An 18,730-nucleotide genomic window follows, 5' to 3' on the forward strand; every position below is an offset into this window, starting at 1 on the left:
GTGTTTTGGGGGTTCTTCTGTTGGTTTTTTGCTTGTTTTTGTTTGGGTTTTTTTGTTTGTCTTGTTTTGTTTTTAACTGAGAGAATGCCTAAAAAGGTGACAACTGGGAATCATTTATTCTGTTCATAAGCTCATACTTATGGCCAATTCCAAGAATCTCACTAGACACTTCAAGACTATAAATACACCAAGAATCCCTAGTTGGAAAAGGGATTGCTGGAGTTGGTACGAAGAATGTTAGTTACTTACTGTTTTACACAGTTTAAGAGCTAGGAGGAGCAAAGCTAAACTCCTAGTAGCAGCTTTAAGACAAAAAGTAATTGTTTTTCATACAGTGCATAATTTAAACTGAATTATGCCACAAGATTTCATATTAATTCAAGAAAAAGCTAGCTTAATTGTTACAATAAAAATCCACTGGAAGTGAGTAAAGACTAATACAGCCCACAGGAAACGGCTGAGTTGCGTGAAGCCTGGAGTGCACACCCAGAGAAGCATCCTTGTGTGCCTGCCCTGTTTTGCATTCTTTTCTTTTGCACCTGCTACTGTCCACTGTCATAAACTGGATGCTGGACTTAGACTTTGTGCCTGATCCAAAGCAGCTACTCCGATGTTTTAGACAAACTATAAGTTAGTAGTTTGTTATAAAGTAGGTATTCGTTACCAATGGCTTTCTGAGCAAAGTTCTTGGAAGCAATACACTCTTGGTGTTCATCTCAAGAGGAATGTCTGCTTTTTAGTTACTCCTCTGCTCTCAGAGTGAAAGGTTTGTAAAATAACCTGGAATTACTAGTTAAATATTCAGGTAGTATTGGAAATACGCAGTACAGGGTCATTTTTATGAAAACACGTTAAAACTTGTAGTCGGTATTAAACACATCCATTTTCATCGTTAAAAAAATTTGAAAATATTCTCAAAAGTCAAAAGAGTAATAATAAAATTTTCTGAGTATCTCACAGGCAATGGTAACTGTATTTTTCATTTATTTTACAGAATAAAGATCCCAAAATGTCCCGAGTTGCACTGGAATCTTTGTATAGGTTATTGTGGGTTTATGTTATTAGAATAAAATGTGAAAGCAACACTGTAACTCAAAGGTAAGTTTATTATGCAAAGGATTTTAAACTATTGATTGGTGGGTTCCCCCCCCCAGTGATATCAGAAGAGATCTTGAAGCCAGCTCAGGGATGGTCTAGTCAGGTAAACAGGGGAACAAAGACTTCATCTTAATAGAGAAAACCAAAAGAACTTGATTACTTTAATGAGGAGAAAGAATAGAGTCTACAATTCTCTTTGCAAGGATATGCAGGGACAGAAGAGGGCAGAGAGATAAGAAGCAGGAAATTTATTAAAGTTAAAAGGCACTAATGGTACCAGAACAAATACAGTATGAAGTGGCCATGACGAAGTATGGGCTGGAAATGAAAAGGTTTTCTTTATAAATTAGCATCATGAGAATTTGGAATAGTCGTTCAGATTTTGTCCCCCCTCCTGACTATTACTAACTAGTTTAAAGCAGGATCTTGGTCACTTTATACATGACACCATGATACTGTTGCCTGTGACAGTAGAGGGCTGTACTTTGTGTAGGTGGTCGTACCTGTCATATGCTTCTGTATTATTTAGTGATAAACCCCCCACACTTTTCCAGATTTGAACTGTAACATCTGTGCTATTATAAAAAGTTATTTTTAAAAGGTTTTTTAATTTCTTTTTGTTTCTGAATTCTTGTAGCCGTCTCATGAGCATTGTATCAGCACTTTTTCCAAAAGGATCACGTAGTGTGGTCCCACGAGACACACCTCTGAATATATTTGTGAAGATTATTCAGTTCATTGCTCAGGTAAGAATACATCCAGGTAGAGCTATAAGAACAGGATGAACATTATTTGGAAGAAATGTAAATTTAAGGTTAGTTTTTGAAATATTTGCACTGAATTAATAGTCTTCTATCTTGAATAGAATCTCCCCAAATATGTATAACAAATGAAATGACTTATTCTGTTTCTACTAGTGGCAAAATTATTTTACTTAAACTTCAGTAACTGTTGTGTATTAACATTATGATTATTAGTATTTACATTTGTATTGCGCTGTTGTGGGTGTAGGTGTGTGTGTATATATATATATAAATACACTAATATAACTAGTATATTCCATTATAATATTTTTATAAGGGACAAAGCATTTGAACAGTAATATCCACTTATATTTAGCCTGGAGACTAGCCTCTGTAGACAGAAAAAATATGCAATGCATGCAGTAGTGTGTAGTTAATTTTGCATTATGATTTATATTATTTTAGGTGCTTCTGTTGTCCTAATATCAAAATGCAGGATATGATCTCACAAGATAAACTCTCATTCATCTATAACCTTATAGATTAGAGACATGTTTTCCTGTCTTACAGATAGCTTGTCTGTTCTTCAGCTTCCAAGATGTTTTGCTCCTGGTCATACAGGGATGAGGCAGGGCACAAAACCCTTCACTGTTTATATTTGTTTCCTAGGGCTCCTCTTTTTATCGCTAATTTTTAGTTATCTAAAACAGCTCATTTGTAGAAATGTTTGACCTGAGCAGAATCGTCTGGGAATTTTTTCAGGAGAAATGGTTCAACTATATCAGGGGATGAGCTGTGTTGAATTGTACTATATTTAAAAAAGAACATTAAGTCATAAGAATAAATAGGAAAAAAGGAATATTTTAAAATTATTTTTATTTTTTAAACTTTTAAGACATGATACCCAGCACCTGTGCAAAGACAAGAAATTAAACTATGCATATTAACAGAAAAGACATGATCATATGATTCTATTTTCCTTTATAGGAACGTTTGGATTTTGCGATGAAAGAAATAATATTTGATCTTCTTAGTGTTGGAAAATCACCTAAAACCTTCACTATTAATCCAGAGGTAAAAAAAAAGCTCCTTACTTGCATGCAGCGAGAACAGGGCATTGGGGGATTTTTTGGGGGAAAGTGGTTAACTATTTTTGAGCCGGGATGAAAGCAGATTAATGAGTATCTGAAGGGGTGTTGTGCTAAAACTAAATAAGTAATTGTAGTCGTGCACAATTGCTGTTTCATTTCCGGTGAGTAAGCTAGCAGCAGTACTACAGTTCAGACTCATTTCAACCATAATTTCACTAAGTATGTGTGAATTTTGGTTACAGTATAACTGTAAAGCCTTCTTTCAGGGAAGTCGTACCTAGCTCTTATGGTTCAAGGCCTAATCTAACAGATGAGATGTTCAAGCAATGTCTGTCTTCAGTATGTCATTCTCGAGATTCATATTAAGTCCTTTAGTGCTCTGTAGTATAAAATATTTGGTATATTAGCCCGTGCCACGTCAGTTAGCTGGTATCAGAGTTGTGGGGAGGCACTGAAGGCTTAAACATTATTCTTGTTACTTTCATTACCCTAATATCTAACATTTAAATAATGCCTGTCCTACTGGAACCATACTGCTGTCTGTTTAAAAGAGAGGAAAAATGCAATTTGTGTTTTGCCTCATCTGTGTTACTTTGTTATAATTTCTTCTGTTTTCTCTCTCCTTTTTCTTCCCTTTTTTGCTATTGAAGAGGATGAATATCGGCCTCAGAGTCTTCCTTGTCATAGCAGATAGCTTGCAGCAGAAAGATGGTGAACCACCAATGCCAACAACAGGAGTTGTTCTTCCCTCAGGAAATACTCTGCGTGTGAAGAAAATTTTTCTTAATAAAACGCTGACAGATGAGGAAGCAAAAGTTATAGGTATGTTGTATTCTTTTGTAAGTTGGCATTCCAATATGTGTGTATATGTTCTCAATTATTCTCCAGCAGTACCTTTGTGTAACTTTATTTCTGTATTTATTTTAATTGTTAGCAAAAATTTAATGATAGTCTCTTTTAGCAGAATTGCTTTGATTCTTTAGAGAGGGCTGCTAGACAATATTGACCTTCTGGTGTCCAAGACCAAATCCATGGCTTTTTTGGAAGTGTTTTGCACTGCCAAATTAGCACAAAGAAGCCTGAGTGCAGTTAGTGTGGTAAATAGCATGGCAATTTTTGTTCCCTTGATATCACTCTAGAATGTCCGAAATGTCCCACAGCTGAAGTGGAGTAAGACAATTTTGATCCCTGTGCTCTATTGGTCTTCTGTGGATGAGGTGGTCATCTCTAAAGGACTGTTTCAACATGTAAAATTTAAATTAGAACTAAAATGCTCAGAATTGAGAAAATGGAAAAGCAACTACTGGTTGCTTCCTTGTTTATGTTTGTTCTGAAAGAAACTTCTACTTTCATACAATACCTCCTACTACTCATTTAACATGCCTTTCTTTTGACATTTAAAGTGTGTGTTTCATGTAATCTTTTGTACAAGGAGAAATTTGTCCTAAGCTGAATAAGTGGCAAATATTTTAATAAAAATGTGAAAAATGTGAAATTTTTAATAAAAATGAGAACAAATTAAAGAGGTGATCGGAACTCTTTGGCTTTTCAGGAATGTCCATATACTACCCTCAAGTCAGAAAAGCGCTAGATAGCATTCTTAGGCATTTGGACAAAGAAGTTGGAAGGCCCATGTGCATGACTAGCGTGCAGATGTCCAATAAAGAACCTGAAGACATGATTACGTATGTACTGAATTACAATATTTTCAGTGTCATAGTTATGTCATACTGTTTTTATGCTGTAATGTTGCAGATGCCATCATTAATGCATTACAATTGTTGGCTTTTTACTTGACTATTAAATGAATGCTAACTTCATTAATTAATGATAAAAAATTCTGTTAGCTCCTTAGTTTTGACATGAAATTGAAAATATTTGTGGTGTACTGAAGTAGATTTTCCTGTTGTTTTGTTGGTTATAAACTGTTTTTGTAGGGGTGAGAGAAAACCTAAGATAGATTTGTTCAGAACTTGTATTGCTGCTATCCCAAGGCTGATTCCAGATGGCATGAGCAGGACTGACCTCATTGAATTGCTTGCAAGGTAAGGGACATGAAATTCTGCTCTTAGTGGATGTTCCTTTTTAAATGCTGTGTGTATAAGAGTTTGTCAGTGCACTATGTAGTGTGAGTCCACTGCATACAGAATCCATTCTTCCTATTCCTGCCTACCTTCTGCGGTTGGTCAAGTGCTACTGGCCAGAGTAGCAGGAGGTAAATTTATCCTGAAGATCTTATGCTTATTTTTAGAGAGAATTTTTTGATAAGTAGGAATTTATTTCTGTTGCTTTGTTTTTTGAACTTGTTTTATCTTTTTGTTACTACTGTCATACTTTTCCCCCTTTTTTCTTTTCTTTTTTTTTTCCTTTCCTATTGCTAATACTGTAAATTATCATAAAGGCATTCTTCTTTGACATTACCAAAATGTGAGACAGGCACTTACGGGAAACTTTTTTTCTTGTTCTCTACCAATCCTGCTTCCTTTTTCCATTCTTTTGATCCAACACTACCCATTTTCTTCCATCTCTTATCTCAACTTAAATTGCATATGCCTTATCAGTACTGATAAGTAGTTGAGTCATCTGGACAGCCAGGTGTTTGCAGGTGGGTAAACTGAGCATTCAGTGAGAATATGTAGTTGTGGTACATGCAGACAGTCCTTACGTATTGCTAGCGTGATAAACCTTCCTCTTTTTCATTTTTTTAATTTTTAATACAAGAATGGTCTTGGTGCAGAAATACAGGACAGCTTTTACCTTTGCAATTATAAATTCATTTGCATATAATGTGTTGAGTTACATATATTTAAAAGTTAGTAATAATGTGAGAGAATAAGGTTTTTCTAACACTTTTTCTTCAGTGTCAAAAACCACATGAAAGACATGAAGTATTAAGTAACCACACAGTACTGCATAAGTTTCTTCTACCATAGCGGGCTGAGGCATATTTTTAAGTATACATGCAAAGGGTTTTTTTGTGAGTTTTTTCTCATGTCCAAAGTAAAGCTGCTTTATCTGCAAAAATAATCTGTTCTTTCCAATTTTAATTTGAAGAAAACAACCTGTACATCACAGGGTGGCTGCCTACTGAACTCTAAGGTGGTTGCTCAGATGCATGCAAAGAAGTGCCTATATGAAAGACTTGACCATCTCTTTTGAAAATTATTTGTTTATACTAAGTTTTGTGAAGTCTTGCATTATTTTGCTGTAGTAGTAGTGCCTTCTGTTAGTAGCCAGTTTCAGATGTATTCAGTGCAGAAAAAGCATCTGTGCTGAAGTATTCTACATTGTACAGTAAAGAAGGAAGAGTTAACACCAAACTTCAATTTATAAAGGCTGGTTAAGAGTATGCCAATTTAGGGTGATGATACCGGTATTTTTTCTAAACAGGCTGACAATTCATATGGATGAAGAACTTCGTGCCTTGGCTTTCAATACTCTCCAAGCATTAATGCTTGATTTTCCAGATTGGCGGGAAGATGTTCTTTCAGGATTTGTATATTTTATTGTGCGTGAAGTGACTGATGTCCACCCAACGCTTCTTGACAATGCAGTAAAAATGTTAGTGCAGCTCATAAATCAATGGAAACAAGCAGCCCAAATGCACAATAAAACCCAAGATTCTCAGGTATTTCTAAATAAAGTCCTTTGATGTTAAAACGTGGTTTGAATCTGCATACAATTTTATTAGTAGGCTTTATTGGTTTTGTTAAGTAATAAAAATTCATCTTGCTTTCTTACAGTGCTTGAAGATTTTTAGTCCTGTTATTTTAAATGAGCATTTTTGCCAAAAAACTACTTTAATATTATTAAGTATTCCCTAAACACTAATTCATGGCCACATTTTTGCTTACATCAAAAGTCATCATGTATAACTGGAAATATATTAATTAGGAGTGGTTAAACAGTAGAACTAGAAAAAAAGCATTTTTTACAAGCAAACAGAAAGGATTCAAATAATTTAATTTTATACAATCTTATACGTAAGAGTATTACTTACTTTTTAGTTTTGCCCTCACTGCATCATTCTCCTGAGAAAGTGAAATAAGAAAGACTTTCTCGTGACATTTGTTTGGACTGAATTCAGAGAGATACTAAAAAAACCAAAGTAGCTGATATTATGAGATTCCCATAATGCAAAATTTTACTAGTAGCCAAACAAGATCTAAATACCTTATGATTAATTCTGCTGTGGCCAATAATGGAACTATAGCTTGGTTGTGTTTCACTTTTTTCTTAATTTGCTTAACTTCTGTGATCTTTTTCTTAGCGTGGTGTATCCAATGGGGCTGCCCATACCCTTCCTCTGGAGAGGACCCTTTATTCCAGTGTATTTCATGTGGTGGAAGGCTTTGCTTTGGTCATCCTTTGCAGCACAAGGCCTGCCACCAGGAGATTAGCTGTCAGCGTTCTCAGAGAAATAAGGGCCTTGTTCACAGTTTTAGAAATTTCTAAGGTAAGAGTCAATGACCCATTCTTGTGACTGCCTAATGAAACTGCTTTGCTCTTGACTTTCTTTGAGCTTTTTATGCTTTGCATTTTGTCTTTCGTAGAGTGATGATGAGTTGGCTATAGATGTAATGGACAGATTAAGTGCTACTATCCTGGAAAGTTTTATACATCTCACTGGGGCTGACCAGGTAGGAGAGTTATTTTGTTAAGTTGGATGTAAGATGAGGTAATTCTGCAAAACTGTCAAAAATAAACTGTATATATTTTAAATGATAGTGTCACTATGTTCATGATAACTTTATCAACAATTTATCACCTTAAAAAACCAACCAACCAAACCCAACCAAGCAAAAAAAAAAAAAAATATCAAAAACCAAGGAATGTTGTGAGACTGACACCACCATTGTACGCTTTCAGATCAATAGTGTGTCATTATGACCACCATATACACACAGACAGCTGTATCTATATCCGTTTTTTCTCATCTTGCTCATAGATTACAGTTTCTTTGAAGCAAAGACCACTGCCTTTTTCTGCGGCGATACAGTGTCTAACAGTAAATGTGTCCTTTATCCATGATGAAAGCTATGATAACTATCAATGAATAACAACTGAATTCCATATTTATATATTTATCATTAACTCTTAAGTATCAAGGAGAAGCTTTTCTGATTTTAGGTTTAGGAAACAAGTTGGAATTCAGTAGTAAGGCTTTTAGAGTCCAGAATCTTTTGGAAGAATTAAGTCATCATGAGTGAAAGGGCCTTTTTCTAGAGTTTACTATTTCCTAATATGCAGTTCCTTCCCAAACAGCATGTTTATATAACTGTCTACATTAGGAACCTCTGTGAAAAAATACATAAATGGAGTAATGTGTTCTATCTATTCCAAATGTTGTTTTGACACTGATACTTTATTAGATATTTAACAATTAAGAGATTGTTATTTAATATACATGGATATTAAATATTGTGGTGTTCTCTTTTTTATGCACACAGACTACTTTACTGTACTGTCCCAGTTCAATAGATTTACAAACTCTGGCTGACTGGAATTCCTCCCCAATCAGTCACCAGTTTGATGTGGTCAGTCCATCACATATATGGATATTTGCACATGTGACTCAAGGCCAAGATCCATGGATTATAAGCCTCTCAAGTTTTATGAAACAGGAAAATCTTCCAAAACACTGCCCAACAGCTGTAAGCTATGCTTGGACATTTGCTTATACCAGACTCCAATTGCTGTCTCCACAAGTGGATATAAAGTAAGTTAATTTCTAAAGTAAATACAATATATTATATTGAGTATTCTTTCAAGATTTATCATCATTGTAATGTCATTATGTTTCAGAGAGGTGACATATGGACTGTTAATGTTTTCTGTGGGTTTAATGCAGCTTTATATAACAAAAACTTAAAGCAGGTCTATCTGCAAAAAAGATTAATTAATTCATGCCTTCGGCCATATCATAGTTCAACAGATTTGACTGTAAAAGCATACATTACTGCTGTACAGGTCTATTCTGAATAATTTATTCAGAGTTTACCGTGTTAACAATTTTGGAAGCAATGGCATATACCTAACTAAAAAACAAATTCAGTAGAAAAACAAAGAGAAACCTGGTAAGCTTTATTTACAATACTGAGCTTTTTTTTTTTTTTTTTTCTTAAATAGCAGCCCTATCAATGCAAAGAAAGTGAATACTACTACAAGCAGTGACTCCTATATTGGGCTCTGGAGAAACTACCTGATTCTTTGCTGCAGTGCAGCATCTTCTTCAAACTCCTCCACCTCCACAGGCTCTGTGAGATGTTCCCCTCCTGAGACGCTGGCGTCTACTCCTGACAGTGGTTATAGCATTGATTCAAGAGTAGGTTCTTCTAATGCTTACTGTAAATAAGTCTACATGTTACTGGAAGCGGAAACACTTGAGGCTTATAATTACTATCATGATTCTTAGAAACTCGGGTAGTTTGTCTGAAAACATATTTTAGTATACATTTGTGTTTCATTTGTTTAGGATAGTGTTTCTGTTCGCTTTTCCCAACCTGTGCTGTAGAGGCTTTTCTGCTTACTTTTTTTTTTGTCATAAAAACGTTGACCCAATCTCAAAGTCTTATCTAGTGGTAATGAGGAAATGTTTTGTTTACCATTAAGGGTTTGTGGTTTTTTTCTGTCAGTAGACTTTTGCAATTCTGAGCAAATAGCCTCTCACTTCAGTAACTGAAGCAGTGACCTATTCAGGCATGATGTATCTTGTTATATTTTTCCCAACCACAGACAGTTTTCTGTCTGCCTTGCTTCACATCACCTGCAGATTTCCCCCACCACCACCACCTTCTTCTTCTTTGCTTCTTTTTGTTCTTCTCCTTTTTGGCTTCCTGTAGAAGGTACAGTAGAGGTGAAGATAATTCATGGACTATGCAGCAGATTTTTGGCAGAAGCAGCCTATTCCAGTTGTTTGTTACCAAGGTCCTTTCCCTAAATCCGAGAAACTGTAGACTGAAAGCTTTGTTCTCTTTGAGAGCTGCAATGGAGTCTAAGGAGCTGGACACCAGAAGTCTGCTTCCTCTCTCTAAGGAGGGCAGATACACTAAACATGCAAAGCATCTGTTTATCATGTTGAGCCATTCATTGTCATCTGACAATGAAAATTCAATTACACAAGGAATGGAGAAGTAGTTAATACTACTTTACTATTTCAGAAAGTCTTTTTCCATGTCAAAGATGAAAAATTTTGTTTTTATCATTTTAAGTCACTGATCAGTGTGAGAAGACTGTAAAATTACAGCAGAAATTTTAATGTCACACCACCTGATCGTTTGGTAACTACTTCATTCTGTTTTATTCTGGTTTTCTTCTTAGATCATTGGCATTCCATCCCCTTCCTCCCTGTTTAAGCACATAGTTCCAATGATGCGCTCTGAGAGCATGGAAATTACAGAATCCCTTGTGCTGGGACTTGGCAGGACCAACCCAGGAGCTTTTAGGTAACTGTTGTATTTCATCTGGTTGTATGCTAACTGATTACAAAGCTGGGGAATCAGAGCTCAGAAAAAAAGGTTTGCTTTTTTTTCTTTTAAGAAATTTTAAAAAGCTGTGAAAACTGATTACCATTGTCTTTTCTAGCATTTAGCGGTGTGATAAAGATTATTAGAGGTTGAAATAATTTTATGTAGAGGTCATGTCTGCATAAAGAAAAAGAAGTTAGTTGAAATGATAAACAGCTGCCTTTTATTGATATTAAAGGCTGCCCTTATATGAAAGAACAGACTGTGTGGACTATTAACATTTGAAATGTTAGTTATAATCATGTTTGTGAGAGTTACTAAACTCTCCTTATTGGTATTTCCAACAAACATACGTTTCTGAGCTCTTTTTGTGTAGGAGATTCATGATAACTGTATTCTAAAAAGAGATTTTTGGATCAAGCTGAAAAAAATACCGGTTACAACTGTTTTCTGACTAGTGCTGAAACTTCTGAAATTCGTGGTGCATCCCTTGCCTCCTTTTCTTTTTTTTTCTGAGTAAACTTCCTGTAACTTCATAACTAATACACCTTTCTCATATGTTGTACCGATGACAATTCCATGTGGATTAGTTTGGGTGCTGGTAACTCTGATCTACTGCAGCAGAATTAAATCTGTGCCAAGTCACTTGTTCTGTCAATCTAATTTCATACATCATGTTCAACATATTTGGATTCAGCTCATAATCCAGAACTTTTGATTACCCTATTATGACAAGTCTTCATATAAATGTCGAATTCAAAATGGTCTATCTAGCCATCATGGCATTCCTACCTCAACTGAAATTTACTTTTCTTCAGATCCTAACGTACTGTTACTGTCAATGTGTGGTACAGATTCACTGAGGGGAAAAGGCAGCTCTGTGCCAGGAAGCCATGAGTTTTAAAATGCATCCCTATGCCCCTGTCCTCAACTGACAGCTCTCTCTTTATGGAGGATGGATGAAGAGAGAGAACATCTGAGGGGAAGAAAAATTCGTGGGAAAGCCAGCGCTCAGCATCAGATGTTCTCTGACAGCAGCCAATCTCTTATAATGGAGAGTTATGAAGTTATACCATGCTATAGGAACCAACTCTGCCTCTGCAGAAGAAACCAGGGATCACTAACACTCTTGGTTTTGAATGAGATGGTTCTTCTCTCCAATCACTTGTGTTCCATATTACGGCAGATGAGGAGCCAAAGATGTATTTGAAACTATAATGTCAAGTCCTCAGTTATAGTATTCTGTTTTACTGCTTTGATAATCTTCTATATTATATATCTCATATATATATCAGATATATATCATATCTGACTTGGCTCTCCTACCAGGAGTAAAATACGACTTTGTCTCATGGCCCTGAAGATCTACTGAACAGTTTAAATCATAATTGTGCTCTACAAGTCTAGAAAAGGCTTTCAGAAAGGATTTCACTAGAAATCCTTGTTTTCTAAATTAGAAACAATTCATTCAGCAAACTTTAAAAAAAAAAAACCACCACCCTGATTCTCATCACTCTTCTGATTCCTTTGATCTGAATTATATGTTTTGTTTCTGATGACTAGCTTTGACACACCAGATGCTAACTGTAGCCCATCCTTCACCATTGCAGCTCTCCGCTGATTTGTTGTTTTGGTTTTGTTTTTTTAAGCACAGTTCCTCCGCACTTGGTATGTTTTGCTCGGGGACTTTTTTCATTATATATTACACGTATATGCAGTGCACTTAAACTTGCTAGAATACTCTTTTTCTCTTTTTTTTTTTCCCCTGTTACTGATCAATGAACTTGTCTAGGTGTCTCTTGCTCTCCATTGGAAGCTGACCCTTTACTATGTTTTAGCACAAAAAAAGCTTCTTCCAAATTCTTTTCTGTGTTTTCTACATTTGAAAGAAAGTATAAAACAATCCCTAACCATGCTTAAGTCTCTTGTAATTGAGTGCACCACAAAAGTTTGTGCAGCTTTCTGATCACCTGGACCCATTCTCTGAAGGAGGACCTTTGAATGATGTAGCAGAGGAGTCAGTCATTTATCATGAAAACTTGAAGTGGTTTATGCTTTTGATACGTCTGAATTACAATAGCACAGGAAGTAGAAAAATGTGTCACACTCCAACAAATCTAAAGTGGAGGCAGTAGTTCCTATGTTAACAAATATTAAAGTAAAACCAATATGTTTTTACCTTAGTATTTTGTCTGCGTAGGTCCATACTACTGATCTCCTTCCCCTTTCCCTGCCCCCTTTTTGGAGTCATAAGAGATTCTCAGTTTGGCAGAAGGAACTGGGTAGTAATAAAGACTGGAGCTTCAGAACAAATAGGGAATGTAACCACATCATCAAAGCACGTTGCTTTTCAGTTTTCATAGAGACTAGTCTGACTTCTGTCAGCATAACGTTATTGGCCTTAAAGAAACAACTAAATGCATAAATGCATCATGACAGCTGAAAGAGCATTGTATGATAAGCTGCCAACATCTTTTTTCTTTTTTCCCTAATAGTATCTATTTGCACCATAAGGCTTTGTTAAACCCTGAATATGAAAATAAATGAAAATCATCTGTGACAGAAATACACCATAATACTTGGTGAATGCAAATTTAGTGGTAATTACTGAGACACCCATTTGGTAGTCTGTCTTCAAATTAGGAAAATACCTTTCTAGGAAACATCTCTTTTAAATGCTGATTTAGTTCAGAAAGCTACAGGTAAAGAAGGAAAACCCCAGGGTGTTTAAAGTTATATTGTAACACTAGTTGCTGTGAAACTTCTTTCAGTTGAGCTTTTAATTTAATGGTTGTTTTTATCCTTTTAATTCTTTTATTTTAATTCAGGGAACTAATAGAAGAATTACATCCTATAATTAAGGAAGCACTTGAAAGAAGGCCAGAGGTAATTACATATTTTCCACTATATTCAGTACACAGTTTTAACTATCTTCTCACAAATGGTAGTAAAGGAATGTTAGTTATGTTCTTTAATTTCTGCACCTAAAAACTGTCAGTACACCAGATAAAAAGGTGAGATGTAACTTTTTAAAATGATTGTAAGGTGTTTACATTAGAAGAGCTTTGTGTTCATTTTTGAGCTCTGTATTATTCCAGTATCAGAGGTTTTGTATCAAATGATGAAAAAATTACTGTAACCTTTTCCACATTCTTTTAATTCCTTTTACCTAAGCATAGTTTTACGCAGTTGTTACTTTGTTGTGTCATCAGTAACATGCCCACAATTAATAGTACCTAAGACATAGAATTGAGTTCTACTGTTTACCAACTTTGTTTATTTTTTTTAAATGAAAAAGGCTGTAAGCTCACCTGACTGACTGCTATGACTAAAAATTTTCTGATGGAGAGCATGTTTTATAGCAGGGTTTAGAAGCCTCAGTAGGTATTCATAGAAATAATAATCTCTGCAAACAAACTCAGAAATGATTACTCAGTATTTTTTGTGGTAACTGTCATATTCTTATTAGTAACAAATTTGTAATTAAGTGCAGATGATGGAAAGGAACATCACTTCTGTTTAAAAATGTTACTGGGCTATAGTGTGTTTCGTCAGTCTTGCATGCAAATATGTAGAAAGATTGGCATCTGTATTTCAGTTCATTGTTTCACATGTTGCACTTTGCGACAGGAGACTGAGAAAAAACATTATTTTGATAATATGTGTCACAGCAAACCTGGGATATCTTGGAGTCGCAACAGGGAAAAATTTTGTTCATTTGCCTGGTTTATTAAAATTGCTAGCAAGTTTGGTAACTTATCTTAAAAGGTTGGCACCTCTGATAACTGATGCCAGTTGTAGTACAAATATATAATGCTTTTATATGCCACGCTGGTTTTATACTTAGTTTTTCCTCTGCTTCATTTAATTTTGTGTTTCCTCTGTTGAATAGAACATGAAACGGCGCAGGCGTCGAGATATTTTACGAGTACAACTAGTACGAATATTTGAACTGTTGGCAGATGCTGGTGTCATTAGTCACAGGTAGGGGCAGCACTGATAAGAAGATGTTGTTTATGCTTCTGAATTAAGTCACTACTGTTCTTATGACCCAGTATAACAAGCATGCAAAATTCTTCAGTGAGTTTTAGTATACCACTAAATAAATAGACATGTTTTTTTGCTGGCTTTCTAATCCCTCCCTCCCCCATGCTTTTTGTCAAAGTGGTCTGTGTTTTATTTAAAATGCTATTATTTCCTGGGACATTGCTTTGAACAGGCAGTATGTCATGTTCCTTTTTGTGTGTGTTTTCAAACATCACACCGGTTACGCCAAGCAGAAAATGCAAGTTACAACTTTCTCTAATCAGTCTGGAATTCTTTCTTACCTGGAGTCCTGATGCTAGTCAGCGTGTCCTATGCAGAGAAGGCTACTGCTCATTAATATTGGACCTTTTTCTTTCTGAGGGAGGCAGAATGTTAACTGGGTTGGGTTTTTTTCCCAGTTTATCCTACTTGTGTAGGGACACTTTGAAAGAAGACTTAAAATTCTGGCATATGTTTTACAAGTCTCTTACAAATTTTTTTCTGTGCAGGTGGAATTGTGTAAGAGCAAGCAGGCTAGGAGATGGTTAGGCTAGCTCCTCCCATTCTGTTAGACAATGATACTTAAAATATTTGTCAACCTTAGCAATGTAATCAGTGTGAAATTCTCAATCTTTAGGCAAGCTACTACAGTATATTTCAGAATGTTGCCTCAGAAGCATTGCTAAAATGCCTTTCTTCCTTTCAGCATGCTGATTTTCCGAGTGCAGCTATTAAAATAGTACTCTCCCTTCTTATCTTTTAAGGTACTCACTGGTGTTTAATTAGTGTATGTAAAAAATCTCCTAACCACAGTCTGCACCCTGGAACTTTGTCAGCTTTTCTCTCTGAGGCCAGTCTGACTCTGTGGTGGAAGCTAGCAAGCAATTAAGGGCTACCATAAACCTCCTCATCTTGCCTTTGGTGTGCAAGACATGCTTTTTAGTTGTCTTCGGTACAAATGTGGGAAGATGTTGGAGGGAGCTGAGAGGAAAGGAATCACCCTTCTAACAGTTGTTTTTCAAAGGAGGGCAGGTTTGAATTACAATGCAGTCTTTAACCTCCTTATTTAGTTTAGTACTGATGTCTAGTCAGATGCTAAAGCAATGAAGGTGGGAAATGAAAATATAAAATGAATAAATTGCTTTCATCTGCTAATAGTCAATAGCATGCTGTGAAGTGCTGAACATCTTGACTGACTCCTAAAAATCAGTATGTAATATAGACGTCTATAGTCAAGTAGCAGTAATTATTTTTTCTGGTTTACAAATTGCGTGGGGGTTTTTGGGGGGAGGGGTTGGTTGTTTGGGGGTTTTTATTATTGTTTTTAACATTTGTCCCTAGTATAAGAACTAATTCTGTGGAAGGATGAGTGACTTCTGATAGTGAGGCTTGATTCTTAGTTTGTTTTCACTGGAGCTTTTTATTTAACACTGAAATAGAAGCTGTGTGAAGAAATTACTTTAAATTAAATACTTGCTGTGATGAGGTTGTAGGGTTTTTTAAAGAGGAAAAAAATAAGGATTTTTCTTCAAAAATCGTTATATGTATTTATCATACCATTTGATTTTTTTTAATTTATTTTTAAGTGCAAGTGGTGGCCTTGATAATGAAACACATTCCCTCAACAACACTTTACTTGAGTATGTCGATCTAACGAGACAACTGCTAGAAGCAGAAAATGAAAAGGATTCTGATACATTGAAAGATATCCGGTGCCATTTTAGTGCCTTGGTGGCAAATATCATTCAAAATGTTCCAGGTATGTAAAAATGCTTTAATAACTTCTGATTACTGTCTTTAATATGCAGTACTTCTAAAAAAATCCCAAAAAACAACAAAACCAAACAAAACCTAAACACACAAAAATCCACTTTTTCTCTGAAGTTTCAGAATACTTTCATAAAAATATTTATGCCATCAGTTGTTTTGTATATAACTTCAGCAGCATGAGTTTTAAGAGAGATTTTTGGTATTGTTTGGAAGCATACAAGTAATTTTCTTATTTAGCAGAAGTCTTGTTGGTTGGCAGTGCATTAAGTTTTCTGGACTAATAAATAGCTTATTCCTGTACACTAGTGGCATGAAACAGGACAATAGTAAACCCGCATCCAGCTTTTATGATGTTGGAATAATGCGTCTTTACATTGATTTTTCCTTTTATATTAATTGAGTCTGTTTCTGGTTTACGTACTTTATTTTAAAGAATGACAAGAGGAGCGTGTCTAACTGTGTGCTTTTCTTACAGTACACCAGAGAAGAAGTGTCTTTCCACAGCAGAGTCTACGCCACAGTCTATTTATGTTGTTCAGTCATTGGGCAGGTCCTTTTAGTATCATGTTTACTCCCCTGGACAGATACAGTGATAGGAACATGCGAATAAACAGACACCAATACTGTGCATTAAAGGTATTTTAGCACTTTTTGAATTTTGGAAATAGATTGTTATGTTGACTTTTCTAATGCTAATTTAACGTTTGGGCTTTTTGGATGTGGTTTTCACTTTCTTGTTGCCATTCATGACTTAGTTCTTTTTCCTTTCTGCCTATATGTAAATTTATGACAGTTCGGCTTTTTCCATACTTTATAGCGCTTGTTATGGGGATTTCTTAAAATTACTACTGAATGTTCACTTTCCGTGACTTTAGTCCTCCGTTGCCTAAGGAGAAAGGCTTTCATGTAAAAGTACATTAACAATCAGACATATTAACTCTTACATATGTCAGCATTTCAGTATTGACAGTTCCTTGTATTCGGGAGTTGAGAAAAATATGATTTGATAATTTCTTGAATAAAATGTTAAACAGTTGTTTATTAGCCTTGGTCTTCCTCCCTTGACTGAATAGAAGCTAGTTTTCTGATATTTTAATGGACTTGGTAAAAGCACTTTCTGTATCTGAGTTATTAAAATGTAGTGTTTTTCAATTACTTTCTAAAGGCTATGTCTGCTGTACTGTGTTGTGGCCCTGTTGCAGATAATGTCGGGCTCTCATCTGATGGCTATTTATACAAATGGCTGGATAATATTTTGGATTCACAAGATAAAAAGGTAATACAGGCAATGTCAACATTGGTTTGCAACTATCGGTGCCTTCAACATAGACTTTAATGAGTTTTGCGGTCAGATTGGCCTAAATGATTTAGAGTGGCTTAAGCTCAAAGCTGTTTTAGTAGTGCATATTTTTGCAGTGTCCTTAATATGTGTATTCACCCTGTTGAGGAAGGCAGTCCCTAATCACGGTCTAAGAACAGACAAAACAGAGTGGAAGAGGAAAGAGCAAGGAGTAAAACATTGTGTATTGTTTATAAACTAATCAGCTTAATCAGGTTAAGTTGTAGTAATAAGCAGATCTTTTAGAAATTTAAAGGAGACGAGATTTTGAACATGAACTCTTGTGAGACTGTAGAGTCCATTGGGGGTCCTGTGGAGTTACAAAGACCAAGCTTTATATCTAAACAGTAAGGTAAGCTTTAGATTTAAAAGGTAGGGCTTCCATTGCACTAGTGCTATGACTACATAAAAATACAGCTCCAGTGGGCTACTTTGATTCAAGAGAACATGCAAGTCTCCATATAGATCTATCCCTTCTATCCCATTGGAATTCCTGCATATGTTGAAGTGCTTTTCTGTATCCGATGCTTTCAGGTCAGTGTTCAGCTTGTGGTAAGTGAAAATAATAAATAGCTCAAGGTAGCCTTGGAACTGAGGAAAGAAAAAGTCGGTACAGATATCTAGTTATTTGCTTCAATAATTTATGACTGTGAGTGCAAGTTGAACATTAAACAGTTTGATAGAATTACCTGTTGTTATTTTAAGCTGTGATCTCATTTTTAGATGGAACAAATTTTGGTATTGCAGTTGTGTTTTGTTTTATTTAATTAAATATCTATTTCCCTATTTTATGCCATTTTTGTAAATTGGTCTTTTTTCCTATATTTATAAATAGATATTGGTTCTTTTCTGGAATACAGGTTCACCAGCTAGGCTGTGAGGCAGTCATGTTGCTCTTGGAACTCAACCCTGACCAGAGTAACCTCATGTACTGGGCTGTAGACCGGTGTTACACAGGTTCCAAGCGGGTAGCAGCTGGCTGTTTTAAAGCCATAGCCAGCGTGTTCCAAAACAGGTACTACAGCATTTCTCAAAACTTCAAACTTTCATTTTCAAAGTGTGCTTTCGTGTAGAACCGTGTTTTTTCTTCCCCCAAAGAGAAAATCAGAATCACCCCTGTTTGTGTGTATGTGTTACTAGAGAAACTTTTCAAAATGTTGTTATCCCATACCATATACCCTGTAAATTAAACTTTAA

The 18,730-nt window shown here is 35.5% G+C and overlaps 1 protein-coding gene across 1 annotated transcript in view; it reads left to right on the top strand.

Annotated features, from left to right (window-relative positions):
* Positions 1-18,730, top strand: part of FRYL (FRY-like) — a 166,863-nt gene that overhangs the window by 91,308 nt on the left and 56,825 nt on the right. The window contains exons 14-31 of the mRNA XM_009335155.1: positions 995-1,098; positions 1,736-1,844; positions 2,829-2,915; positions 3,583-3,754; positions 4,485-4,617; positions 4,870-4,977; positions 6,323-6,560; positions 7,203-7,388; positions 7,486-7,572; positions 8,383-8,651; positions 9,062-9,257; positions 10,253-10,377; positions 13,227-13,284; positions 14,291-14,382; positions 16,011-16,183; positions 16,670-16,830; positions 17,360-17,470; positions 18,394-18,548. Of these exons, the coding sequence (XP_009333430.1) occupies positions 995-1,098; positions 1,736-1,844; positions 2,829-2,915; positions 3,583-3,754; positions 4,485-4,617; positions 4,870-4,977; positions 6,323-6,560; positions 7,203-7,388; positions 7,486-7,572; positions 8,383-8,651; positions 9,062-9,257; positions 10,253-10,377; positions 13,227-13,284; positions 14,291-14,382; positions 16,011-16,183; positions 16,670-16,830; positions 17,360-17,470; positions 18,394-18,548 (2,564 nt within the window). The remainder of the gene's footprint in view (positions 1-994; positions 1,099-1,735; positions 1,845-2,828; positions 2,916-3,582; positions 3,755-4,484; positions 4,618-4,869; positions 4,978-6,322; positions 6,561-7,202; positions 7,389-7,485; positions 7,573-8,382; positions 8,652-9,061; positions 9,258-10,252; positions 10,378-13,226; positions 13,285-14,290; positions 14,383-16,010; positions 16,184-16,669; positions 16,831-17,359; positions 17,471-18,393; positions 18,549-18,730) is intronic.

The sequence above is a fragment of the Pygoscelis adeliae genome, unplaced genomic scaffold, assembly GCF_000699105.1.
Source record: "Pygoscelis adeliae isolate BGI_AS28 unplaced genomic scaffold, ASM69910v1 Scaffold21, whole genome shotgun sequence".
Classification (NCBI taxonomy): domain Eukaryota; kingdom Metazoa; phylum Chordata; class Aves; order Sphenisciformes; family Spheniscidae; genus Pygoscelis; species Pygoscelis adeliae.